The sequence below is a fragment of the Rhinoraja longicauda genome, chromosome 5 (assembly GCF_053455715.1).
Source record: "Rhinoraja longicauda isolate Sanriku21f chromosome 5, sRhiLon1.1, whole genome shotgun sequence".
NCBI classification, from domain to species: Eukaryota; Metazoa; Chordata; class Chondrichthyes; order Rajiformes; family Arhynchobatidae; genus Rhinoraja; species Rhinoraja longicauda.
In genome coordinates, this window is record NC_135957.1 from 46,712,806 (window position 1) to 46,732,426 (window position 19,621).

Genomic DNA, 19,621 nt, shown 5'->3' on the forward strand with positions numbered 1-19,621 from the left:
GCTCTGGTTTTCTCTCACATCGTAAACATACGAGGGTTGGTAGTTTAATTGGCCCCTAGTGTCGGTGAGTGGTAGGGTCAGGGGTGGGGAGGAGATGATGGGGAAATTGGAGAGAATAAAAATTGATTTCTTTTAGGATTAGTGTAAATAGCTGGTTGATGGTCAGTGTGGACCTGATAGGTTGAAGGACCTACTTATGTGTTGTATGTCTCTGTGATGTGTGGTGTGTTAAGAAAATCTTCCCTCATTTGTTCACGTTCTCTCAAAGATGAGTTACTCAAGAATATAAATTCAATTGTTTTATTGGAGGAGTAACCAAGTGAAATGACAAGGGCAGGGCAGTGAACATTGTCTACATGGACAATGGGGGAGGGGCGGGGTAGACTTGGATGTGCTGAGGTTTAAAAAAGGAAGAGAGGACTAGATTGAACCATAAGAGGGACATGACAGTGTGGACGTCGAGAGAACGTTTCCTATTGTAGGAAAATCTATAACTAGACATCACTGTTTAAAAATAAGGGATTGCCTGTTTATGACTTATGAGACATAATTTTCTCCCTCTAATGTTGTGACGCTGTGGAATTGTCTTCCTCATAGAAAGATGAAGTAGAATATTTCTAAGGCAGAGGTGGATTCTTGATAAGCAAGGGAATTACCACGGGTAAGCAGCAGTGGGCAGTTGAGGTTATAATAACATCAGCCATGATCAATCGTACTCCTGCTCCCAAATGTACACATTGATATTTTTACACATCTATATGATGTGTCTATGCCTGATTAATTTGTTAGTGGTGTATGTGTGGACTGGTATATAGTAAACATTCTGAGGCTGTGCGTATGGTGTGATGAATTTGATCTCTGAGATCTGAGTGGCTGTTAAGGAAACGATGCACGTGCTGCTGTTGACAGCTTGAGTTACAATATTCACCTTGACGAAACGTGCAAAAATATGACATTTTTCTTCCTCCACCTTCCCAACTAGTACATGGCTCACTGCTGACTATGTTTTCTGTGGTAATTCTTGCCACTGGGGCTTCATTTTTCCCCCTGGTACAGAACACCGGGATCCTTTTTTCATTGGGTTTGTATCCATGAAACACTGAGGATGTGGGCAGGAGAAAGAGGGAAGTGAGAGAGGGGAGGGACAGTTTGCACTCCATTTACAGCTGACTTTTTGTTTGCGTTCATCTGTTCAGAGTGTACAGTAGTCTTCCAGTAGTACTGTAGCTTAATGGTAGAGGTGCCCTATGAAGACAAGTGCCATAACATTGATTATTGAATGAATGGGTCAGAATGTGATGCAGTACAAATTATTGTGACTAAATCAGTACCAAGCTAAAAACCCCATTGCACGTGTAGAACAGATTGTGTTACAATTTGAATTGAATGCTGCTTCCCAGGTGCACTGTCATGAACAAACCCAAGAGAGAGTTAGATTTACTCTTAGGGCTAAAGGAATCAAGGGATATGGGGAAAAGACAGGAATGGAGTATTGATTTTAGATGATCAACCATGATCATATTGAATGGCAGTGCTGGCTCAAAGGGCCAAATGGCCTACTCCTGCACCTATTTTTCTATGAATCCCAATGAATACCAGGTTTAGTGCTACTTATGTAGAGATGAATTTATAGGTCTACTGCATTTACTTTTACTTCTCTGTTAGACCAGAGCTCAGTTGATGGGCATCTCTATTCCTGTGAAGGCACAAGGAACTGCAGATGCTGGTTTACAAATAAAAACATCAACGGCTGTAGTAACTCAGCAGGTCAGGCGGCATCCCTTCAGTCTGAAAAAGGGTCCCGACCTGAAACATTGCCATTCCATGTCCAGCACAGATGCTGCCTGTCCTGAGTTACTCCACCACTTTGTGTGTGTTTTTTAAAATCTTTATCCCAGTAATTCATTTGGAGCAGATGGAATTCCTGATTCAGGGAGTAAACGAAAGTAAATAATAGGTCTCTATGTGCAGTTTGATAGAGACCAATTAGTGAGGCAATTGGCATTAGCTGCTGAAATAAGCGTGGTGGTTAGCAATCAACCTGTCGTCCAGATGTAGGACATGATTTATTTTCTATCAAAGAAGAGCTACAAAGGTCACAAAGAGAAGAAACTGAGAATGTTTTTATAACCCAATGAGATCAGCTGATGTAACTGGAGGAAGGATTTCTATATAATAATGACTTTATAATGCATGTCATATTAATTACTATAAAAAAACGATGCACTGAAATAAATAGGAATATTTCTTAATTTACTGTAAGTACTCAATTGTTACAATTTCAAAGATGACGAGAATAGAATTGCAAAATGACATGTCTTGTTGCAATTTTTAGTTTTCCCACAATTAAATCAGCACCATCTTTTAATAGAGCACTTTATTTAAAATATGTGCCTGTATATCAATGGCAGGTATCATGTCATAAGCACCACTAAAATATTTAGTATCTAAAATGTTTTGGCTGGAGATGCAGTAACTGAAATTACACCTTTCAGTGATACCCACTGCTAACCACAATTAACTGTGCAGAATCATGGAGGAAGCAGACGGTTTGTACAATCTATGTGGATCTCTGCACCTTAGACACCAATCAGCTGGAGACTGTATTCTACGTGCCAGAGGAAGTGGCAGGTTTCACCGTCACACAACGCCTTCCTCTTTAGGAAGTTAATGTTAAGCTAAACTTAGTTTATAGTACTCTTAATATGTGTAACATCTCCCGCATGTTATAAAGTGTGTTTCGCTCACATGTGTGAAAGTAATTTGCAAAGAGCAACAATCGATACAAAAATCTTTCACTGCATTCTGAAAACAGAAACTACTCACTGAATAGGCTTGAAATTAATAATTACTTCAGCCTCCAAAAATGTGTAATTATCTTTAAAAAGTAGTATTTGAATTGATTACATGCTCCAGTTCATCAAATTTATGTATGGCACACCAAGACTCACCATTCACATCAGTTCCTGAATGCATCCTGTGGGTGTGGTTCAGTGAAATGGACAGCCCAGGACAGAAGTATTTTCAGCAATTCTATGATTTCACACATGAAATGCTTGCAATTCATCACATTTATTTATTCTTCTTTATACATTTTGTTTGGCAAGACCAGCATTCATTGTTAATCTGATGGGCCTTGAGAATGTTGATGTTGAGTCACCTCCTTTAAACACCGCCGTCCCTCTGGTGAAGGATGTGTTTCTCAATTGGAATGGTGCACACATTGGAGAGGAACCTATAGGGTGATGATACTCCCACACAACGGCTCTCCTTGTCTGTCTTGGTGGATGAGGCTGAAGAGGTGTGAGGTGCTATTGGTGAAGCCTAGGCAAGTAACTGCAGTGCAGTTATTAAATGGAATGCCCTGTACCAGGGCCGTTTTTACAGCATTATGGGCCCCCGGGCAAAGCAGTGTACTGGTGCCCCTACCGTTACTCTCCCCCACCCCCCTTTCCCTACCAGCCCCCCCCCCCCGTCGTGCCGGCGAAAAGCACTTACCGAAAAGCACTTAGCGATGGACTTAGGGTGCTACATTGTTGCGAAAAGCACTTACAAATCGCTGTGAGAAGCACTTAGGGATGGAAAATGTTGCGAAAAAAGCACTTATTGAACCTACATTTTTAAAGTAGTATTTATTTATTGCAAGTCACTTAACATACACAGATCAGCATGGGGCCCCTATGCTCGTGGGGCCCCGGGCAAGTGCCCATCAGGCCCATGCGTTAAGACGGCCCTGCCCTGTACCCAAGATGAGCCGGTCATGGAAGGAGTAAATGTTTGAAGTAATGCATCAAGTGCCACTCAATTGCAGAAAACCTGTAGCATGTGACAATTCACTTGATTCCGTGAATATTTTAACTTGTTCACTCCTTCAGCAATCTCACCCACTGGGAACTTCTGCCGCATGTTATTGAAGCATCTCATTTGCTATTCATCAATTAGTGAATATGTAATTAGCCAATTATTTGGTGCTATTGCATTTTTTCCTCTAGAATTCCTTTCACAGAGACCTCCCACATATGTCGTGCTGACACCACGTGCTGCATCAACAACAAATGGGTGGTGATGGGTTTGCCATTTATCATGTGCTCTGTGTGATTTCCTTTCCAATGTTAGTCACAGATTCATGCTGGCTAATTTTGAACCATGTCCAAAATGGAAATTTCACTGAACAGTGCAATGGAAAGGAAGGTGGTTGGGAGAACTTGCACCATTGCAAACAGTTATACTTATCAAGTTTTACACCCAAACACATCTACTAAGGTGTCTTTTAAAAGACTTAATCACAATGGAAGCTGCCTCAGTTATGTTATTCCCTTTATTCAATCTCCAAGCACAAACAACCATACCTATGGCTTTGAATGTGAATACACCGTATTGATTCCACAGCCAGACCTTTGCAGACTAGTGTATTTGTCATATCAGTCCAAATTTGGTTCATGAATGAATAAAACTATTGGTGCTAGGAAACTAGTCACACAAAATAAATACTTTCTTCATTTTTCCACGGAAAGGAGATATGCTAAGTTAAAATGTATCCTGGCTGCTTATCTGTTCTCAGAGACTGCAAACTACAGAGAAGTGTGTAGGCTTCAGCAAAGAACATGGATAATGGAGGTGGATGGAGGTGTGTGCTACTTGCATAGCTGACACTCCCCTTCATTCAGGGCTAGTAAATCAATAATAAAATAACCTAACCATTGAGGCTTTAGGCAATACCAGAAGTGAAACTCCTGGTCATTGCAATGTATCATCTATTATTTATTATGCTTCCAATCACTTAGCATATTGATCGATCTCTCAACAGGCTGGAATCTTAGGGATTCCCAGACCCGGATTTCCAGTTCCTACCACTCGCTGCCTATGTTTCTGCATCTGTGTGGGATGGACCATGATTTGTTGCCCACAGCAACTCTTTGGGAAGGGCAAAATATTGTCGTACTTGGGCAATGGAAAAGTCACAAATGTTTAGACATACTTTCTGGCAGTTTGAAGAAAAGAAAAAAGCCCCCAGGATGCACGCCTTTGTGCATATTGGTGAGTGAGCAAGAGCAGCTGTTTAAAGCAGCATTATGATGGGAAAAATGGTCAATGAGAAAACTGGTTTACTTAAGTTTACTTTAACTAATCAATATAAGCACTTGAATGCTTTCCCCCCCCCATAATCTAAATATCATAGCACAATACTAATGTATGATGCACTCTCAATAAATTAGCAAGGAGTAACAGTGATTTACTGTGAGGTTGATAAACATTCCAGGTTTCGTGTGAGCCTGATGTGCTCAGGTGGGGACGCCAAGATTTGTGCATTGGTGACCAATGTATACTTAGACCTCTAGCATGAGACCTGCCCAAGTAGTCATGCAGGTAGGCACAAAATGCTGAAGTAACTCAGCGGGACAGGCAACATCTCTGGAGAGGAATGGGTGATGTTTTGGGTTGAGACCCTTCTTCAGACTGATGTCTCTCCAGAGATGCTGCCTGTCCCGCTGAGTTACTCCAGCATTTTGTATCTACCTTCGATTTAAACCAGCATCTGCAATTCTTCCCTACACAAGTAGTCATGCAGTTAATTACCATGAACTTTGCATAGGTCCTCTTTCATAAAATGCTTAACCCTCTTTATGGAGTTCCATCAGACACCTAACTCTCCCATAACATTTCTCTTTGGTTCTTCATCAAAGTAAATCAAATCAAGTTGTGTTTAATTTCATATGCAGAAATATGGTGAGGTACAATTTTAATGAAAATCTTGCTTGCTGCACTATTACAAGCACAGAGAATCAGGCGTGTACACAAAAACAAATTATACATAAATTACATATAACACTTCTAAAAGAATTGGGACTATGCAAAATAACAAAACATGAGTGAAAAATACAATGAGAAAAAAAATAAGTCTATTGTACTGCAAGAGGTGAACTGCAGTGATCCATTGTCAAGGTTGGATCTAATATTGCAAATCAGTTGCAATATGTTATTTTAGATCTGAAATCATCAGCAATGATCTAAGCCAATTCTCTCTAGTAGCACCTGGCCTGATATTTCAGGGTTCTTTTAGTGAAAGAATAGTGCACAGACAAGGGGTGGAATTGTTTCTGTTCAATCTCGGGTAATTCATTAAATTAACTTTTTTAAAGAATATAGGTTGTTGTACCAACTGGGCGAGCAGCAGGATGCTTGTATGTGGCCTGCGCTTGTCAGTGTCATGATATTGATATTAGCTGATTGAACCATCAGTACATAGGTGTGGACTGAGGTAATGAATGCATGAGGATGGTTTGTACAGGGAGAGAGTGTGCACTCCAGATAATGGAAATCAGACGTCTATACAAATATCATTCACAGTAATATGGTTTCAACAAGTTTATGCATGGAATGGAGTTTTCCATGTGCCAGAAGCTGGCTAATCAGAAATACATCTGATTGTTCAGTGAAGTTGTAGCAATCACCTCTGGTCTACAAGTCAGAGCAGAAAATAGTAGAAGATAAGATTACCAAAAAGGGATCAAGTGTAAATTCCATTATTGAAATTTTTTATGCACATGGATTTTTTTTTCTTACCATGAATCACAATTCATGAAGATTGAATTGAAACAGATAGCATTTCAAAGTAAGCAGCATTCAAGTGGAGTGCCTTTCAGGTTTTCTCTGTGAATCCTTCTCTGTAAATATTGAGAGGTGCTGAGAACTGTTTTACCTTTCATCTGACAGTGTTAGATGTCTAAAGAAAAACAGTGCACCCTGTGCAGAATCATTTTGTTAACAATAAAACTTATGTACTCGTAAATCAACAAACCAGAAACAAAGAAATAGAATAGAATACTTAATCATTGCAACACTTTCAGCTGATGTACTTCGGGTGAGAAATTCAGAACAAAATTCTGCTGCATTGTTGAAAGTCTGGGTGCTTTAATTTCTGTTGGGAAATTTGTTTCCTGTTTCTTCAGCGGGATTTTCATTCTTCAATCACTTATTTTTCAGGGAAAAAAATTATCCAAAGACACCAATGAGTCTGGAAGTGCGGGCGTAGAAGGCATCCTGCTGAGCTGGATGCCTTTTATGCCCGCACCTCCAGACTCAGGAACAGCTTCATCCCCAGGGCCATAGCTGCTATGAACTGGTCATGCTGAGCCGGATGGTCACATCGCACACTGAACCGGCACAGATCCACTTGCACTTTATTCTGTTTTAAAACTGTTCTAATTTGTTTCATTGGGTTGTTTAAATTAATACTGACTAGCTAATTAATTTATTGCATCGTATGGGAGGCGCATTCCCAATCTTGTTGTACCTCTGTACAATGACAATAAAGATATATTATATTGTATTGTATTGTATATATTGTATTGTATTGTATTGTATTGTATTGTAATGGCAGTGTTGGCTCGAAGGGCTGAATGGCCTCCTCCTGCACCTATTTTCTATGTTTTCTATGTAATGCAACATGCAAACATCTGTCTGCAGTGACATTTTCAACCGCACTGGTCTGATAAAAGACCATTTTTATTTGCTCACAAACCAATCAGATTAAAAAGGTGCTTGATGTTCTGTGCGGCCTCAATAAGCTGAAGGGACTGTTTCCTTATTGTACAACTTTAATGCCAAGTAGACTTGGGTTGAGAGTCGATAGCAGGGATTTGGGACAAGAGTCCGGTACTAGGAAGGTTGTGTCATAGAGCGAAACGGTTGGTCATGCCAATTGACCAGAGCTTGAAATGAGCAATGGAATATTTTGTCTATCATATTAAGATATAATTAAATGTGCTTTGATGTATTAAACAGGGATGTATTAAATCCCATATGTCTTATGCATTGCTGGTATTAAAATACATTTTAGCATTATATTCATTCACAGGACTTCCTCAAAACCAGACTTTGAAATGCATTTCCCAGAGTGTTTACAGGATTTGCTAGGGTAGATGCAAAGAATTTCTCCTTGATGGGGAAATCAAGAACAAGGAAATGTATTCTTAAAATTAGTGCAAGGCCATTTTTTCACACAAAGGACAAGAAAATTGTCTCCCCCAAAATGCAGAGTATACTGCGACAATTAAAGCTTTCTCAACTGACATTTTTGTTGGATAAAATTTTAAGGCATTTATTAAAGCAAAATCTATTCAGAAAGCTGACATGCAGTTTATGTCAAATGCAACAGAAAGTCAAAGGAAAACAATGGGATGTGGGACCTATACTGCCTCTTTTGCTCTTATATTCCTAGAATACATTTAATAAACATTATTTATTTATCAGAAGTCAACAAAGCTTTCAAAATGTTACGTGTTTAGACATTACGATAATAACAATTTAATGAGATGCAAGAAAATTAATGAAATGCAATCAATATCTTTTAAATAACACCATTATAATTGATTAGGAAATGGGAATAGATTGTGAGAAATATTGCCTGATGTATATGATTGTCCACAAAAATGTAGGTAGTATAAGTAGAGGTGAGGATCGTACAAGTTAAGACATTCACTTTAAGTGGAAGTGAACAGTGGGAAACAACATAACATCTTGCATGATTAATCTTGCATTAGAAATATTCAACTTTGCTTCAGAATGGACAATGCATTCCCAACATTAAAAAGATATTCCAGTGAGTTTTACTGGCAAGTGCAATTCCAAACAATAGCTCTTCTGGTGTTCGCTGATTTAGTTGCCTGAGATCCATGAACCTTCTACAAAGTATTGTCTTAGAAATAGACAATAGACAATAGACAATAGGTGCAGGAGTAGGCCATTTGGCCCTTCGAGCCAGCACCGCCATTTAATGTGATCATGGCTGATCATCCACAATCAGTACCCCGTTCCTGCCCTCTCCCCATACCCTCTGACTCCACTATCATTAAGAGCTCTATCTAACTCTCTCTTGAAAGCATCCAGAGAATTGGCCTCCACTGCTTTCTGAGGCAGAGAATTCCACAGATTAACAACTCTCTGAGTGAAATTTTTTTTCCTCATCTCCGTTCTAAATGGCCTACCCCTTATTCTTAAACTGTGGACCCTGGTTCTGGACTCCCCCAATATTGGGAACATGTTTCCTGCCTCTAGCGTGTCCAATCCCTTAATAATCTTATATGTTTCAATAAGATCCCCTCTCATCCTTCTAAATTCCAGTGTATACAAGCCTAGCCACTCCAGTCTTTCAACATACGACAGTCCCGCCATTCCAGGAATTAACCTAGTGAACCTACGCTGCATATAAGACCTTACCTTTGAGAAATGAATGTTAAAAAGGCACTGTCAGCACCGTCAGCAAAAAGTGCATTTGTTACCCTTTAGGTATAATAATTTGCAATTGGGGATTCACAGACATGGTACTCGTAAATTTAATATTTAAGCAGCTGAAACTTTGTGTGGGCATTATGTTAAATAACTACTCAAAAGTGAAATCAAACATAAAAACAGGTTAAGAGAAACAAGATACTGCATATGTCAGATGCTCAACTCTTAAGCAAAAAAGAAAGTGCTGGAGGAACTCTGCAGGCATCTGCTGGAGGGAAATAGACAGACAGATGATGTTTCGGGTCGGGATCCCTCTTCAGACTGAAGATGGATTGCGTGTTGATTGGCACCTATCCATTTCCCTTCGGCCTTTCAGCTGCCTGGTCTGCTGAATTCCTCCTTCACTTTGATTTTTGTAAAAACAGGTCTCCAAGGTTTGCCTGTGCTGGTCAACCATTGATCAAATGACAAATGGATGAAAAATGATTTGATTTCCATTCACTGCTCTCTCATCTTCCTGCCATGAGTTTTCAACTTGGTTCGTTGTCGATAACTGATTGATACAATTTTGCTTGATTGCTGTTTAAAACCAACATATTACACATTGGTGCCAGTTATTTTAATTTGAGGTTGTAATGTTCCTGGAATGTTTAAATCTTGATTTTATTTCAGGTATATCCGTACAATGTATTTGGGCATTCAGAGCAGGAGAAAGAATGAACATCAGCGCCGATTTTACTGGGCCATGATGTATGAGTATGCAGATGTGAATATGCTGCGCCTTCTAGAGACTTTTCTGGAGAGTGCGCCACAACTGGTGCTACAACTCTGCATAATGATCCAGAAAAACCAGGCAGAAACTTTACCATGTGAGTATCAAGGCACTTATTTTAATATGACTCAAAAGTTTGTTTATCCATTTTATGGTATGTACCTTTCAGAGATTAATAGCATACTGTGTTTTAACGTCACTTGGTAAGTGTTTTCTTATTTGTAGCAAGACGCATCGCACAAAGACATATACTGTGTTAAAGTATTAGTGTTTTGTGCATAATGCCTTTGTTAGAAAATTTAATCCCACCTTAACGTGAAAATATATTTGGAAAAATGTTTCTTATGCAGATATTGCTGTTTAATCTGCATGTTAATTGTAGCTTTTTATTTAGTTGGAAGCGTTTGGCTTAAAATTAAGAAACTCTCAATTAGGAACTATGCATGCTAACTGCAAAACAAATGTTGCACATTACATCTACTTAGTGGTGTCCAATTTTCTCTGGTGTAAAGTACTGACAAGAATTCTATAGCAGCTAAAATACTCTATTAATTGAAAACCGTTACGATACTCCTTGGATGAAAATAGGACTCTTCTGACATTTATATTCAGACGAGAGTGCTGTGATTCACACACAAGAAAATAAGTATATCTTTTAATGAATTGGCCATCTTATACTTGCTACGCCAATGTAATATTTTACCCGCACTTGTCTGTGTTTCAACATCCAAATTGTAAATCCAAAACAGTTATGTGATTCCTGTAGAAAATTATAATCAACAAATAGTGAATATAATTTGGAGTTTTGGTTAGCTGGAAATAATATTGTTGCCTCTGCTATGTAGAGATATGGAGATAAACATTCAAATAATCAGAATTCCATGCTGTGAGGTTCTCATTGTAAAAGATGGCAGAGTTGACCAAGAGGTTTTCTTGATTATGAACAGTATTGGAAAAGTTAATGAAGGCAAATTATTTTCTTTGACAAGGGTGTCAAATACCTATGTACGGAAGTTAGGAGGGAGATCAACAAGCAACATATTTCTAGAATAGTTGTCAGCAATAGGTGTGCATATTAAATTTAATTAGGTGGTCCATGGAGATATTTAAGCATCCTCCTGAATATAACTTGCCATGGATAAGGAAGATGTAGAGGGATGAGGGCCAAATGCGGGCAGGTGGGACTAGTGTAAATTCAGCATCATGGTCTGCATGGGCGCGTTGGGCCGGAGGGTCTGTTTCCACATGGTATGACTCTGATGGAGTTCAGGGCACAGTACTTGCTTGGGAGTCTGATATCAGACACGTGGACAATATAACCAAGCTATTTGAGAATAGTTTTTACCTCAATGCTGGAGGCTTTGGCTTACTTTTAGTCGCATGTGCTGCTGGAGAGATTGAAGGGTTTTACAGAGGTAGCATTTATTAAATTTCTCCAATATTTTGAGATGCCTGTTATAAGTTTCTCGACCCGAAACGTCACCCAGTCCTTCCCTCCAGAGATGCTGCCTGTCCCGCTGAGTTAATCCAGCTTTTTGTGTCTATCGTCTTATAAGATTTTCATATCTCCAATGCATCTGGTAAAGAATGGACCTCTGTCTCAGTCAATCAAGAGTTTGGTGGCAGGTTTGAAGTCTTGGTCTTTGAATATTCTTTTCTAAAGGTAGCCTATACTTTGTGTTTTGTCTAACATTTTCTGCTTGGAAATCTTTACTCTCTAAATTGAGTTGTATTGTATAAAGAAATGTCACGCTATGCAGTCTCATTTTAAGTCCACAGCATTTCATGCAGAAAAGTGTTGAATAAAGGAATGCCAGTACAAAGAGCCCATTTTAGAAAAAAAAAATGTTTTCTTTGTTAGTAAGTCGCAAGGATAGCTCATCTATTGAATGAGATTAAAGAGTACCTTTTATAATCAAAATGTATTTTTTTTCTCAGTCTCATTGCAAATAAAACAAATCAGGAAATTTGGACAATAGTTTCTTCTGCTAGAATTTATTGTTCCGAAATGACAAAGCTCAGTGTTCTAATACAATTGGCATGATTGAATAGGTAAAGCAAAAAATGTTATACATGAAAAAGTCCTCATTTTAAAAATTGTGGCTGTCAGTTTCCTGTAAACCCACGCCTGTGATTGAATTGTGCTCTTGTCCTTGCCTTGGATACCAAAACACATGCTATTGGTGGGAGGGTGTTGAGGGGTCATTGTGAAGTATAACACTGTTCGTTTTGGCACATCAAAACGTTGATTAGTACGGGTGTCAGAGGTTATGTGGAGAAGGCAGGAGAATGGGGTTAGGCAGGAGAGATAGATCAGCCATGATTGAATGACAGAGTAGACTTGATAGGCCAAATGGCTTAATTCTACTCCTATCACTTTTGATCATATGATCTTATGAAATAGGCAATGTGTGGGTGTCAGTACTGTGATGGATAGGTATGGTGGATGTTCCAAAGGAGAAGAAATAAAAAAGGAATCTTAATATCTCTTCTGTACTCTGAATCATTGTTACTCTTTATTCCGCCAACAATGGTGGTAACATTGGTAGAATTTAAAGTTGGCACTGGAACTGTGCCTGGCTACACAGAGGTGGGTACAGAGAGAGTAGAGCAGGGGACAGAGCACACAGCCTTTAAGTGCTTCTGTGTTGATGGTTATTGAGATGGAAGTGTTGTTGCCAATCATACTGTTTACAGTCTGCAGATGAGGAAGTCGAGGATCCAATTATATAGATTTGAACAGAGACCCAGTTCCCTGAATTTAAAGACAAGTTAGAGGGGATGATGGTATTGAATGCCGAACAGTAGTCGATGAACAATAGCCTAACATACATGTTCTTATTGTCCAAGTGATCCAGTGCAGAGTGGAGAGCCAGTGAGATTGCATCCCCTGTTGATCTGTTGTAATTAGTAAGCAAATTGTAGTGATTCCAGGTTCCTGCGAAGGCAGGAGCTAATAGGCATTATAACCAGCCTCTCAAAGCATTTAATAACCACATATGCTACAGGTTGGTAGTCATTGTCTGTCACCTTACCTTTCTTGGGAAACAGCATTATGAATGTCTTTTTAAAGCAGGTGGCATCCCCAGTACTGAGAGGTTGAAGAAACCTGCAAAATCTCCAGTCATTTGGTCTTTTAAGAATGCAGGCAGGTACTCCACCAGGGCTAACTGAGTTCGGCAAGCAGCCTCCGTGAGCTGAACCAAAAAGAACCAAAGACTTGTCTGAAGAAGGGTCTCGACTCGAAACATCACCCAGTCCTTCTCTCCAGAGATGTTGCCTGTCCCTTTGAGTTACTCCAGCTTTTTGTGTCTATCTTCGACTCAAATGCCTGTCAGTCTCCACCTTCAATATATTCAATGACTCTGCCTTCACAGCCATCTAGGATAGAGAATTCCAAAGTTTCATGGACCTCTGAGAAAAGAAATTCCTCCTCATCTCCATCTTCAATGGGGAACCACCTTTTCCTAAATATACCTCTTAGTTTCAGGTAACTTATTGAGGAAGTATCCTCCTAGTATCTACTCTGTCAATCCCCTCATTTTTTATATTGACTATGACCATCTTAAGGCTAAGTCTGATCAACCTCTTCATACATCATTTGCTTCATCCCAGGAATCAACCTAGTGAATCTTTAATGCAATACCTCCAATGCACTGTCCATCCTTACATATGGAAAACAAAACCATACATCATACCCCAGGTGTAATCTCACCAATCCCCTATAAACTTGCATCAATTTTTCTCTAACACTTTATTCCTGTTGCATTAAAGACTAATATTTCATTAATCTTCTTAATTAATTACTGTATCCATGATCCTTCACTGATCAATTTTTTCTACGATTTGTAGTTTCACCATTTTAAATGATAATTTGCTCTATTATTCTTCCTTTCAAAATGGATAAACTCACATTACATATATTGCCTTGGTCTTGACCACACACCTAAGCTATCTATAACCTTTTGCAGGCTCTTTGTGCTTTCCTCGCTTCTTTCTAATCCACACACTGCAGTTGTAAAGGATGAGCCCCTCATTTTTAAACAATATTCCCTTGTTTGAGACTCCCACGTGAGAAAACGTCTCAATATTTACACTGTCATGCCCCCTTTAGATCTTGTTTCTCTCAATAAAATGTCCCCATTTTTCAAAACTCCAAAGAATACTGACTTAACCCGTTAGCTCCCTTTCATTGGACAATCAAGAATTAACCGACAGAATATTTTATGCAATTATTTAATTCCTTTGGTCAGGGGATCAAAACTGCACAGAATTTCATTCCATTTTCTCAGTTCTTCCATTTCCATCATATTTGTTTTGATGACAAGACATCCACATGCCTTTGAAGTGCCTTCCTTCTTCCTTAACTCCCCTCAACCATTGTGAACCGCGCCCTCAACCTAAAATGTTCTTTGTTTCTCTTCCCACAGATACTGATTGGCCTGATGAATATTGAGGCATTTACTGTTTTATTTTTAATTTTCAGCATCAGTCGTTTTGATTAAAATTTTACATAATTGCACCTCATCTATTCCCCGCATTTCTGCTCTCACCCCTTCTCCTCCTGGACAGGGTAAGAACAGTTCCCCAGGACCTCACCTTCCAACCCACCAGCCTCTACATTCAAAAGATTACCCTTTGTAATTTCCATCAACTCTAACAAGACTCCACATCCTGACACATATAACACCCTCCTCCGTTTTCAGCATTTCAAAGGGTTTCCTCCCTGTGTGACTCCATAGGATGGTCTTCAGTCCCGATCTATACTGCTCTGTGAGGAACTTTCCTGTGCAACCACAGGAGTGCAATATTTGTCTGGTCATGTCTTCTTTCCCATTTTCCAGAGACCCAAACAGTCTTTCCACATAAGACAGCGATTCACTTGCACTTCTTCCAGTCTGGTGCACTGCATTCAATATTCCCAATGAAGCCTCCTTTACATAAGTTCATAAGTTATAGGGGCAGAATTAAGCCATTCGGCCCATCAAGTCTACTCCACCATTTAATCATGGATGATCTATCTCTCCCTCTGAATCCCATTCTACTTCCTTCTCCCCATAACTCTTGACACTCATACTTGGAGAAGCTATTCACAGATCAAGTAATCCCACTGCAGAGCACCTTCATTCACGAGCCACCCAGCTTTCCATTTCCAGTCTCACTCTAAAGGAGATTATTTGAATCCAAGCGATTGATGCCTCGGAATTCCAAGCTCTTGAAAGTCGGATGTGCAAAGTTTTTTGATTGTTGCTGCACATCATGAAATTCCTAATTCCTGTCTTCTATGTCATAAGGAAATGAAGGATATTTATTGTTGTGTTCCTGTGAATCAGGTTTCCTCTGCATCTTCAACAAATCCCAGCATTAAGCTTTCAAAATATCTATATTTGACCCATTTAGGCAATACGTGTTATTCAATATATTAAGATTGAACTCAAATAACAAAATTAATTAATGCTATATTGGTAACCCTTATTGCACATAAAATAAATTAACTCATTCATTTTGGGTTTTTGAACATTTGATTTTGTAGGTTTGCAGCCTGGTTTGACTTTCAAAAACATGCCAATATAACCATGCTTTTAGATTTTTTAGATTTAGAGATACAGCGCGGAAACAGGTCCTTCGGCCCACCGAGTCCGCGCCGCCCAGTGATCCCCGCCCATTAACACTATCCTACACAATTTTTACATATTACCCAGTCAATTATCCTACGTACCTGTACGTCTTTGGAGTGTGGGAGGAAACCGAAGATCTCGGAGAAAACCCACGCAGGTCACGGGGAGAACGTACAAACTCCGTACAGACGGCGCCCGTAGTCAGGATCGAACCTGAGTCTCCGGCGCTGCATTCGCTGTAAGGCAGCAACTCTACCGATGCGCCACCGTGCCGCCCAGTCTGTTTTATGTGAATTGGCCTCATTCATTCCAAAATCAAATAGTCACCAAAATAGTCTGTGAAGTGAAGTCCATGATTATTATTTTAACTCTACAACCTCATTTGCACATTTACATCCCATGCTTAGACCATCTACGCATATCAGACCTGCAAAAGTCAGGGATCATTTCCCAATACGTGAAAAATTAGTGAATATGTTGGGGTCAAGAAAACATGGCAGCAGAAAAGGGTTAAACTTTCCATGTTTCCTTCCTACTTCTCCAAGTCCTGTTAAACAATTAAAATTGAATACTTAAAAATACCGTTTGGACTTTTTTAAACCTAAATCTGCTTCCCTGCTGTTTTGTTTTCTCGCTGTGTAAAAAATACACTCTCAGCTCACTTAGTTAAAAGGACATTATGTAAAGAAGACTTTGAGTGAATGACTTTTTCATGTCTTTCGTTGGGCAGATTAAAATTATGGTGACTCTAGGATGGTAAGTGACCAACTCAAGGACAATGAAGACTTCAATTTTAGTTTAGTTTAGAAATACAGTGTGGAAACAAGCCCTTCGGTCCACCGAGTCCGCACCAACCACCGTTCCCCGCACACTAACACTATCCTACACACTAGGGACAATTTACAATTATACCAAGCCAATTAACCTACAAACCTGGATAGACACAAAAAGCTGGAGTAACTCAGCGGGTCGGAGGATATCGCTGCATTGATTCCTGGGATGGCAGGACTTTCATATGAAGAAAGACTGGATAGACTCGGCTTGTACTCACTGGAATTTAGAAGATTGAGGGGGGATCTTATAGAAACTTACAAAATTCTTAAGGGGTTGGACAGGCTAGATGCAGGAAGATTGTTCCCGATGTTGGGGAAGTCCAGAACAAGGGGTCACAGTTTAAGGATAAGGGGGAAGTCTTTTAGGACCGAGATGAGAAAGTTTTTTTTCACACAGAGAGTGGTGAATCTGTGGAATTCTCTGCCACAGAAGATAGTTGAGGCCAGTTCATTGGCTATATTTAAGAGGGAGTTAGATGTGGCCCTTGTGGCTAAAGGGATCAGGGGGTATGGAGAGAAGGCAGGTACGGGATACTGAGTTGGATGATCAGCCATGATCATATTGAATGGCGGTGCAGGCTAGAAGGGCCGAATGGCCTACTCCTGCACCTATTTTCTATGTTTCTATTTCTCAGTATTTCTCAGCATTTCTCCAGAGATGGTGTCTGACCCGCTGAGTTACTCCAGATTTTTTGTGTTCGGTTTAAATCAGCATCTACAGTTCCAACCTACAATCCTGTACGTCTTTGGAGTGTGGGAGAAAACCAGAGATCCTGGAGAAGACTCACGCGGGTCACAAGAAGAAAGTGCAAACTCCGTACAGCGAAGCACCCACTGTCTGGATCGAACCCAGGTCTCTGGCGCTATATGGCAGCAACTCTACCACTGCGCCACTGTGCCACCCTAAATACTGCTGGACTAATCCTATGCTATAGAAATTCACAACATAATATTTTATATACTGGCAAAACCTCATCTACATCTTTTAAGAAGGTTTATAGGATTCACTTTTGCTTTGCTCAGAATGATGGAAAAAAAGATGTTTCTGGTTCATTTGAATCGATTCAGTGTTTATCATAAAATCTATTAGAATGTGGCTACTGTGTGCTGTTTTCAATATACTATTACATTATTTCAGCAAGAGGTTCACGTATATTATAGAAATGAATGATTTTCAATGAAAAAAATTGTTTTGCAAATGATGGTTATGTTCATCCACTTCATAATTACTGTATAATTGCTGTAAAATAATGGAAAAATGTCTACACATTGAAATGTTAGGTTGATATCACAGATGTAACTCAGATATAGATAAACATGGTGTCTGTGTCGAAAGACTGAAGATAGGTGGGATGGAAAAAACGAATCATACAACTTAAATAACAAGAAAACCTAGAGGTGGTGCAATTTTTTAATTTTTTGTTAAGAAACCTAGAAAAACCCAAATCCATTGAGAAAAAACCCCAGAAGAGTTGGATTCATAATGTCATGATGAGCTAATTATACATGGAAAAAAAGAAACCAAAAGCTTAGGACATTGGCCAGTGGTTGGTAGTATTGATAGCATTTGAGTTTATATTTTTTGGAGCAGATTTTCATTATAGTTAGTTTAGTTTATTGTCACGTGCACCGAGGTGCAGTGAAAAACTTTTGTTGCATGCTAACCAGTCAGTGACCAGTTCCTCCCTTTAACACAAGGTCTGCTTCAATCAATGAGAATTTAACATTGTATTAATTATTGTTATTCTTTGTCTTTTCTCTCTCTGCCATGCCAGGTTTATCTTCTATGGCCTCCCTGATGTCCCTTGCCTGGGTGCTAGCCTCATATCACAAATTGCTGCGAGACTCGAGAGATGACAAAAAAAGCATGAGCTACAGAGGTGCCCTTATCCACATCTTTTGGCGTTTGTTCACCATATCATCCAGAGTCATTTCGTTTGCATTATTTGCATCTATTTTTCAGTTATATTTTGGAATATTTGTGGTTGTGCACTGGTGTGCCATGGCATTTTGGATTATTCACGGAGGAACAGATTTCTGCATGTCCAAGTGGGAGGAAATTCTGTTCAATATGGTGATGGGGATCGTGTACATATTCTGCTGGTTTAATGTCAAAGAAGGACGGACACGATATCGAATGTTTGCCTATTATACTGTAATCTTGACAGAAAATGCTGCCTTGACTTTTCTTTGGTATCTTTACAGAGATCCCACAACCACTGACTTTTATGCCATGACAGCACTGTGTACAGTTTTTATTAGTTTTGTTGCTGGGGCAGCATTCATGTTTCTGTATTATGGTTTACTTCATCCCATGGGACCAAGGACAAAGATCCTTGCCAGTTCTTGCTGTGCTGAACTGCTCTGGGGGATCCCTCTGCCTCCAGAGCTTGAGGCCATGGCAGCCACGCCAGCAGCACCCAGAGGATCCCAGACTACACCAACCAGGTTTGCAGGTGATCAGGAGGAGGAGGATGCAGCAGAGACCTGCCTGCCTGTATTCCAAGTGCGACCCACAGTGCCACTTACACCATCTGGCCGACCCTACCTACCGGAGGGACCAATCATCAAGATCGACATGCCAAGGAAACGATACCCTGCCTGGGATGCCCACTTTGTAGACAGAAGGCTGAGGAGAACTGTTAATATATTGCAGTATGTAACTCCCTCGTCTGTTGGTATAAGGTATAGAGATGGACCACTTGTATATGAGCTGCTACAGTATGAATCTTCACTTTAAAGCTTCACCCATTGATACTGACAAAGAAGTAATTATGTTTACGTCAGGCACTCAGACACTCTCATACAACTCTCAAAACACAAAACTCACAGATATGTTTTTTGTTTTCCTGGTAGCTGTCTGTATATAAAGATATTCTATATGTTTTATATGTAACAAAAAAGTGGAAAAAAAATCTTTTTACACAGCAAAATACAGTGTTAATACTGTATATTTAATGGTGGAAAATTTCATCAAGAATTTCCAATTGTTATTAAAAAGGGATCACAAATACAGGTGCATATTCATTCACATGCAGATGCAGATATCACAGACAAAGTACACATACATACACTCGGTTTATCTGTATGCAGAGCATTAAAGGACTGATGATGAGTGGGACTGAAAAAGCAAATCATACAACATCAATTAACAAGAAAACAAAAAG

The 19,621-nt window shown here is 39.6% G+C and overlaps 1 protein-coding gene across 2 annotated transcripts in view; it reads left to right on the forward strand.

The window, feature by feature from the left end:
- LOC144593611 (XK-related protein 6-like) overlaps positions 1-19,303 on the forward strand; it is a 295,045-nt gene extending 275,742 nt beyond the window's left edge. The window contains exons 2-4 of one of the 2 annotated variants that reach the window (XM_078399451.1): positions 9,904-10,084; positions 18,134-18,152; positions 18,230-19,303. In XM_078399451.1, the coding sequence (XP_078255577.1) occupies positions 9,904-10,084; positions 18,134-18,152; positions 18,230-19,194 (1,165 nt within the window). In that variant the 3' untranslated portion in view covers positions 19,195-19,303. Of the gene's footprint in view, positions 1-9,903; positions 10,101-18,133; positions 18,153-18,229 lie in introns of both variants that reach the window. The other variant, XM_078399450.1, reaches the window with a different exon arrangement.
- Positions 19,304-19,621: the final 318 nt, after the last annotated feature.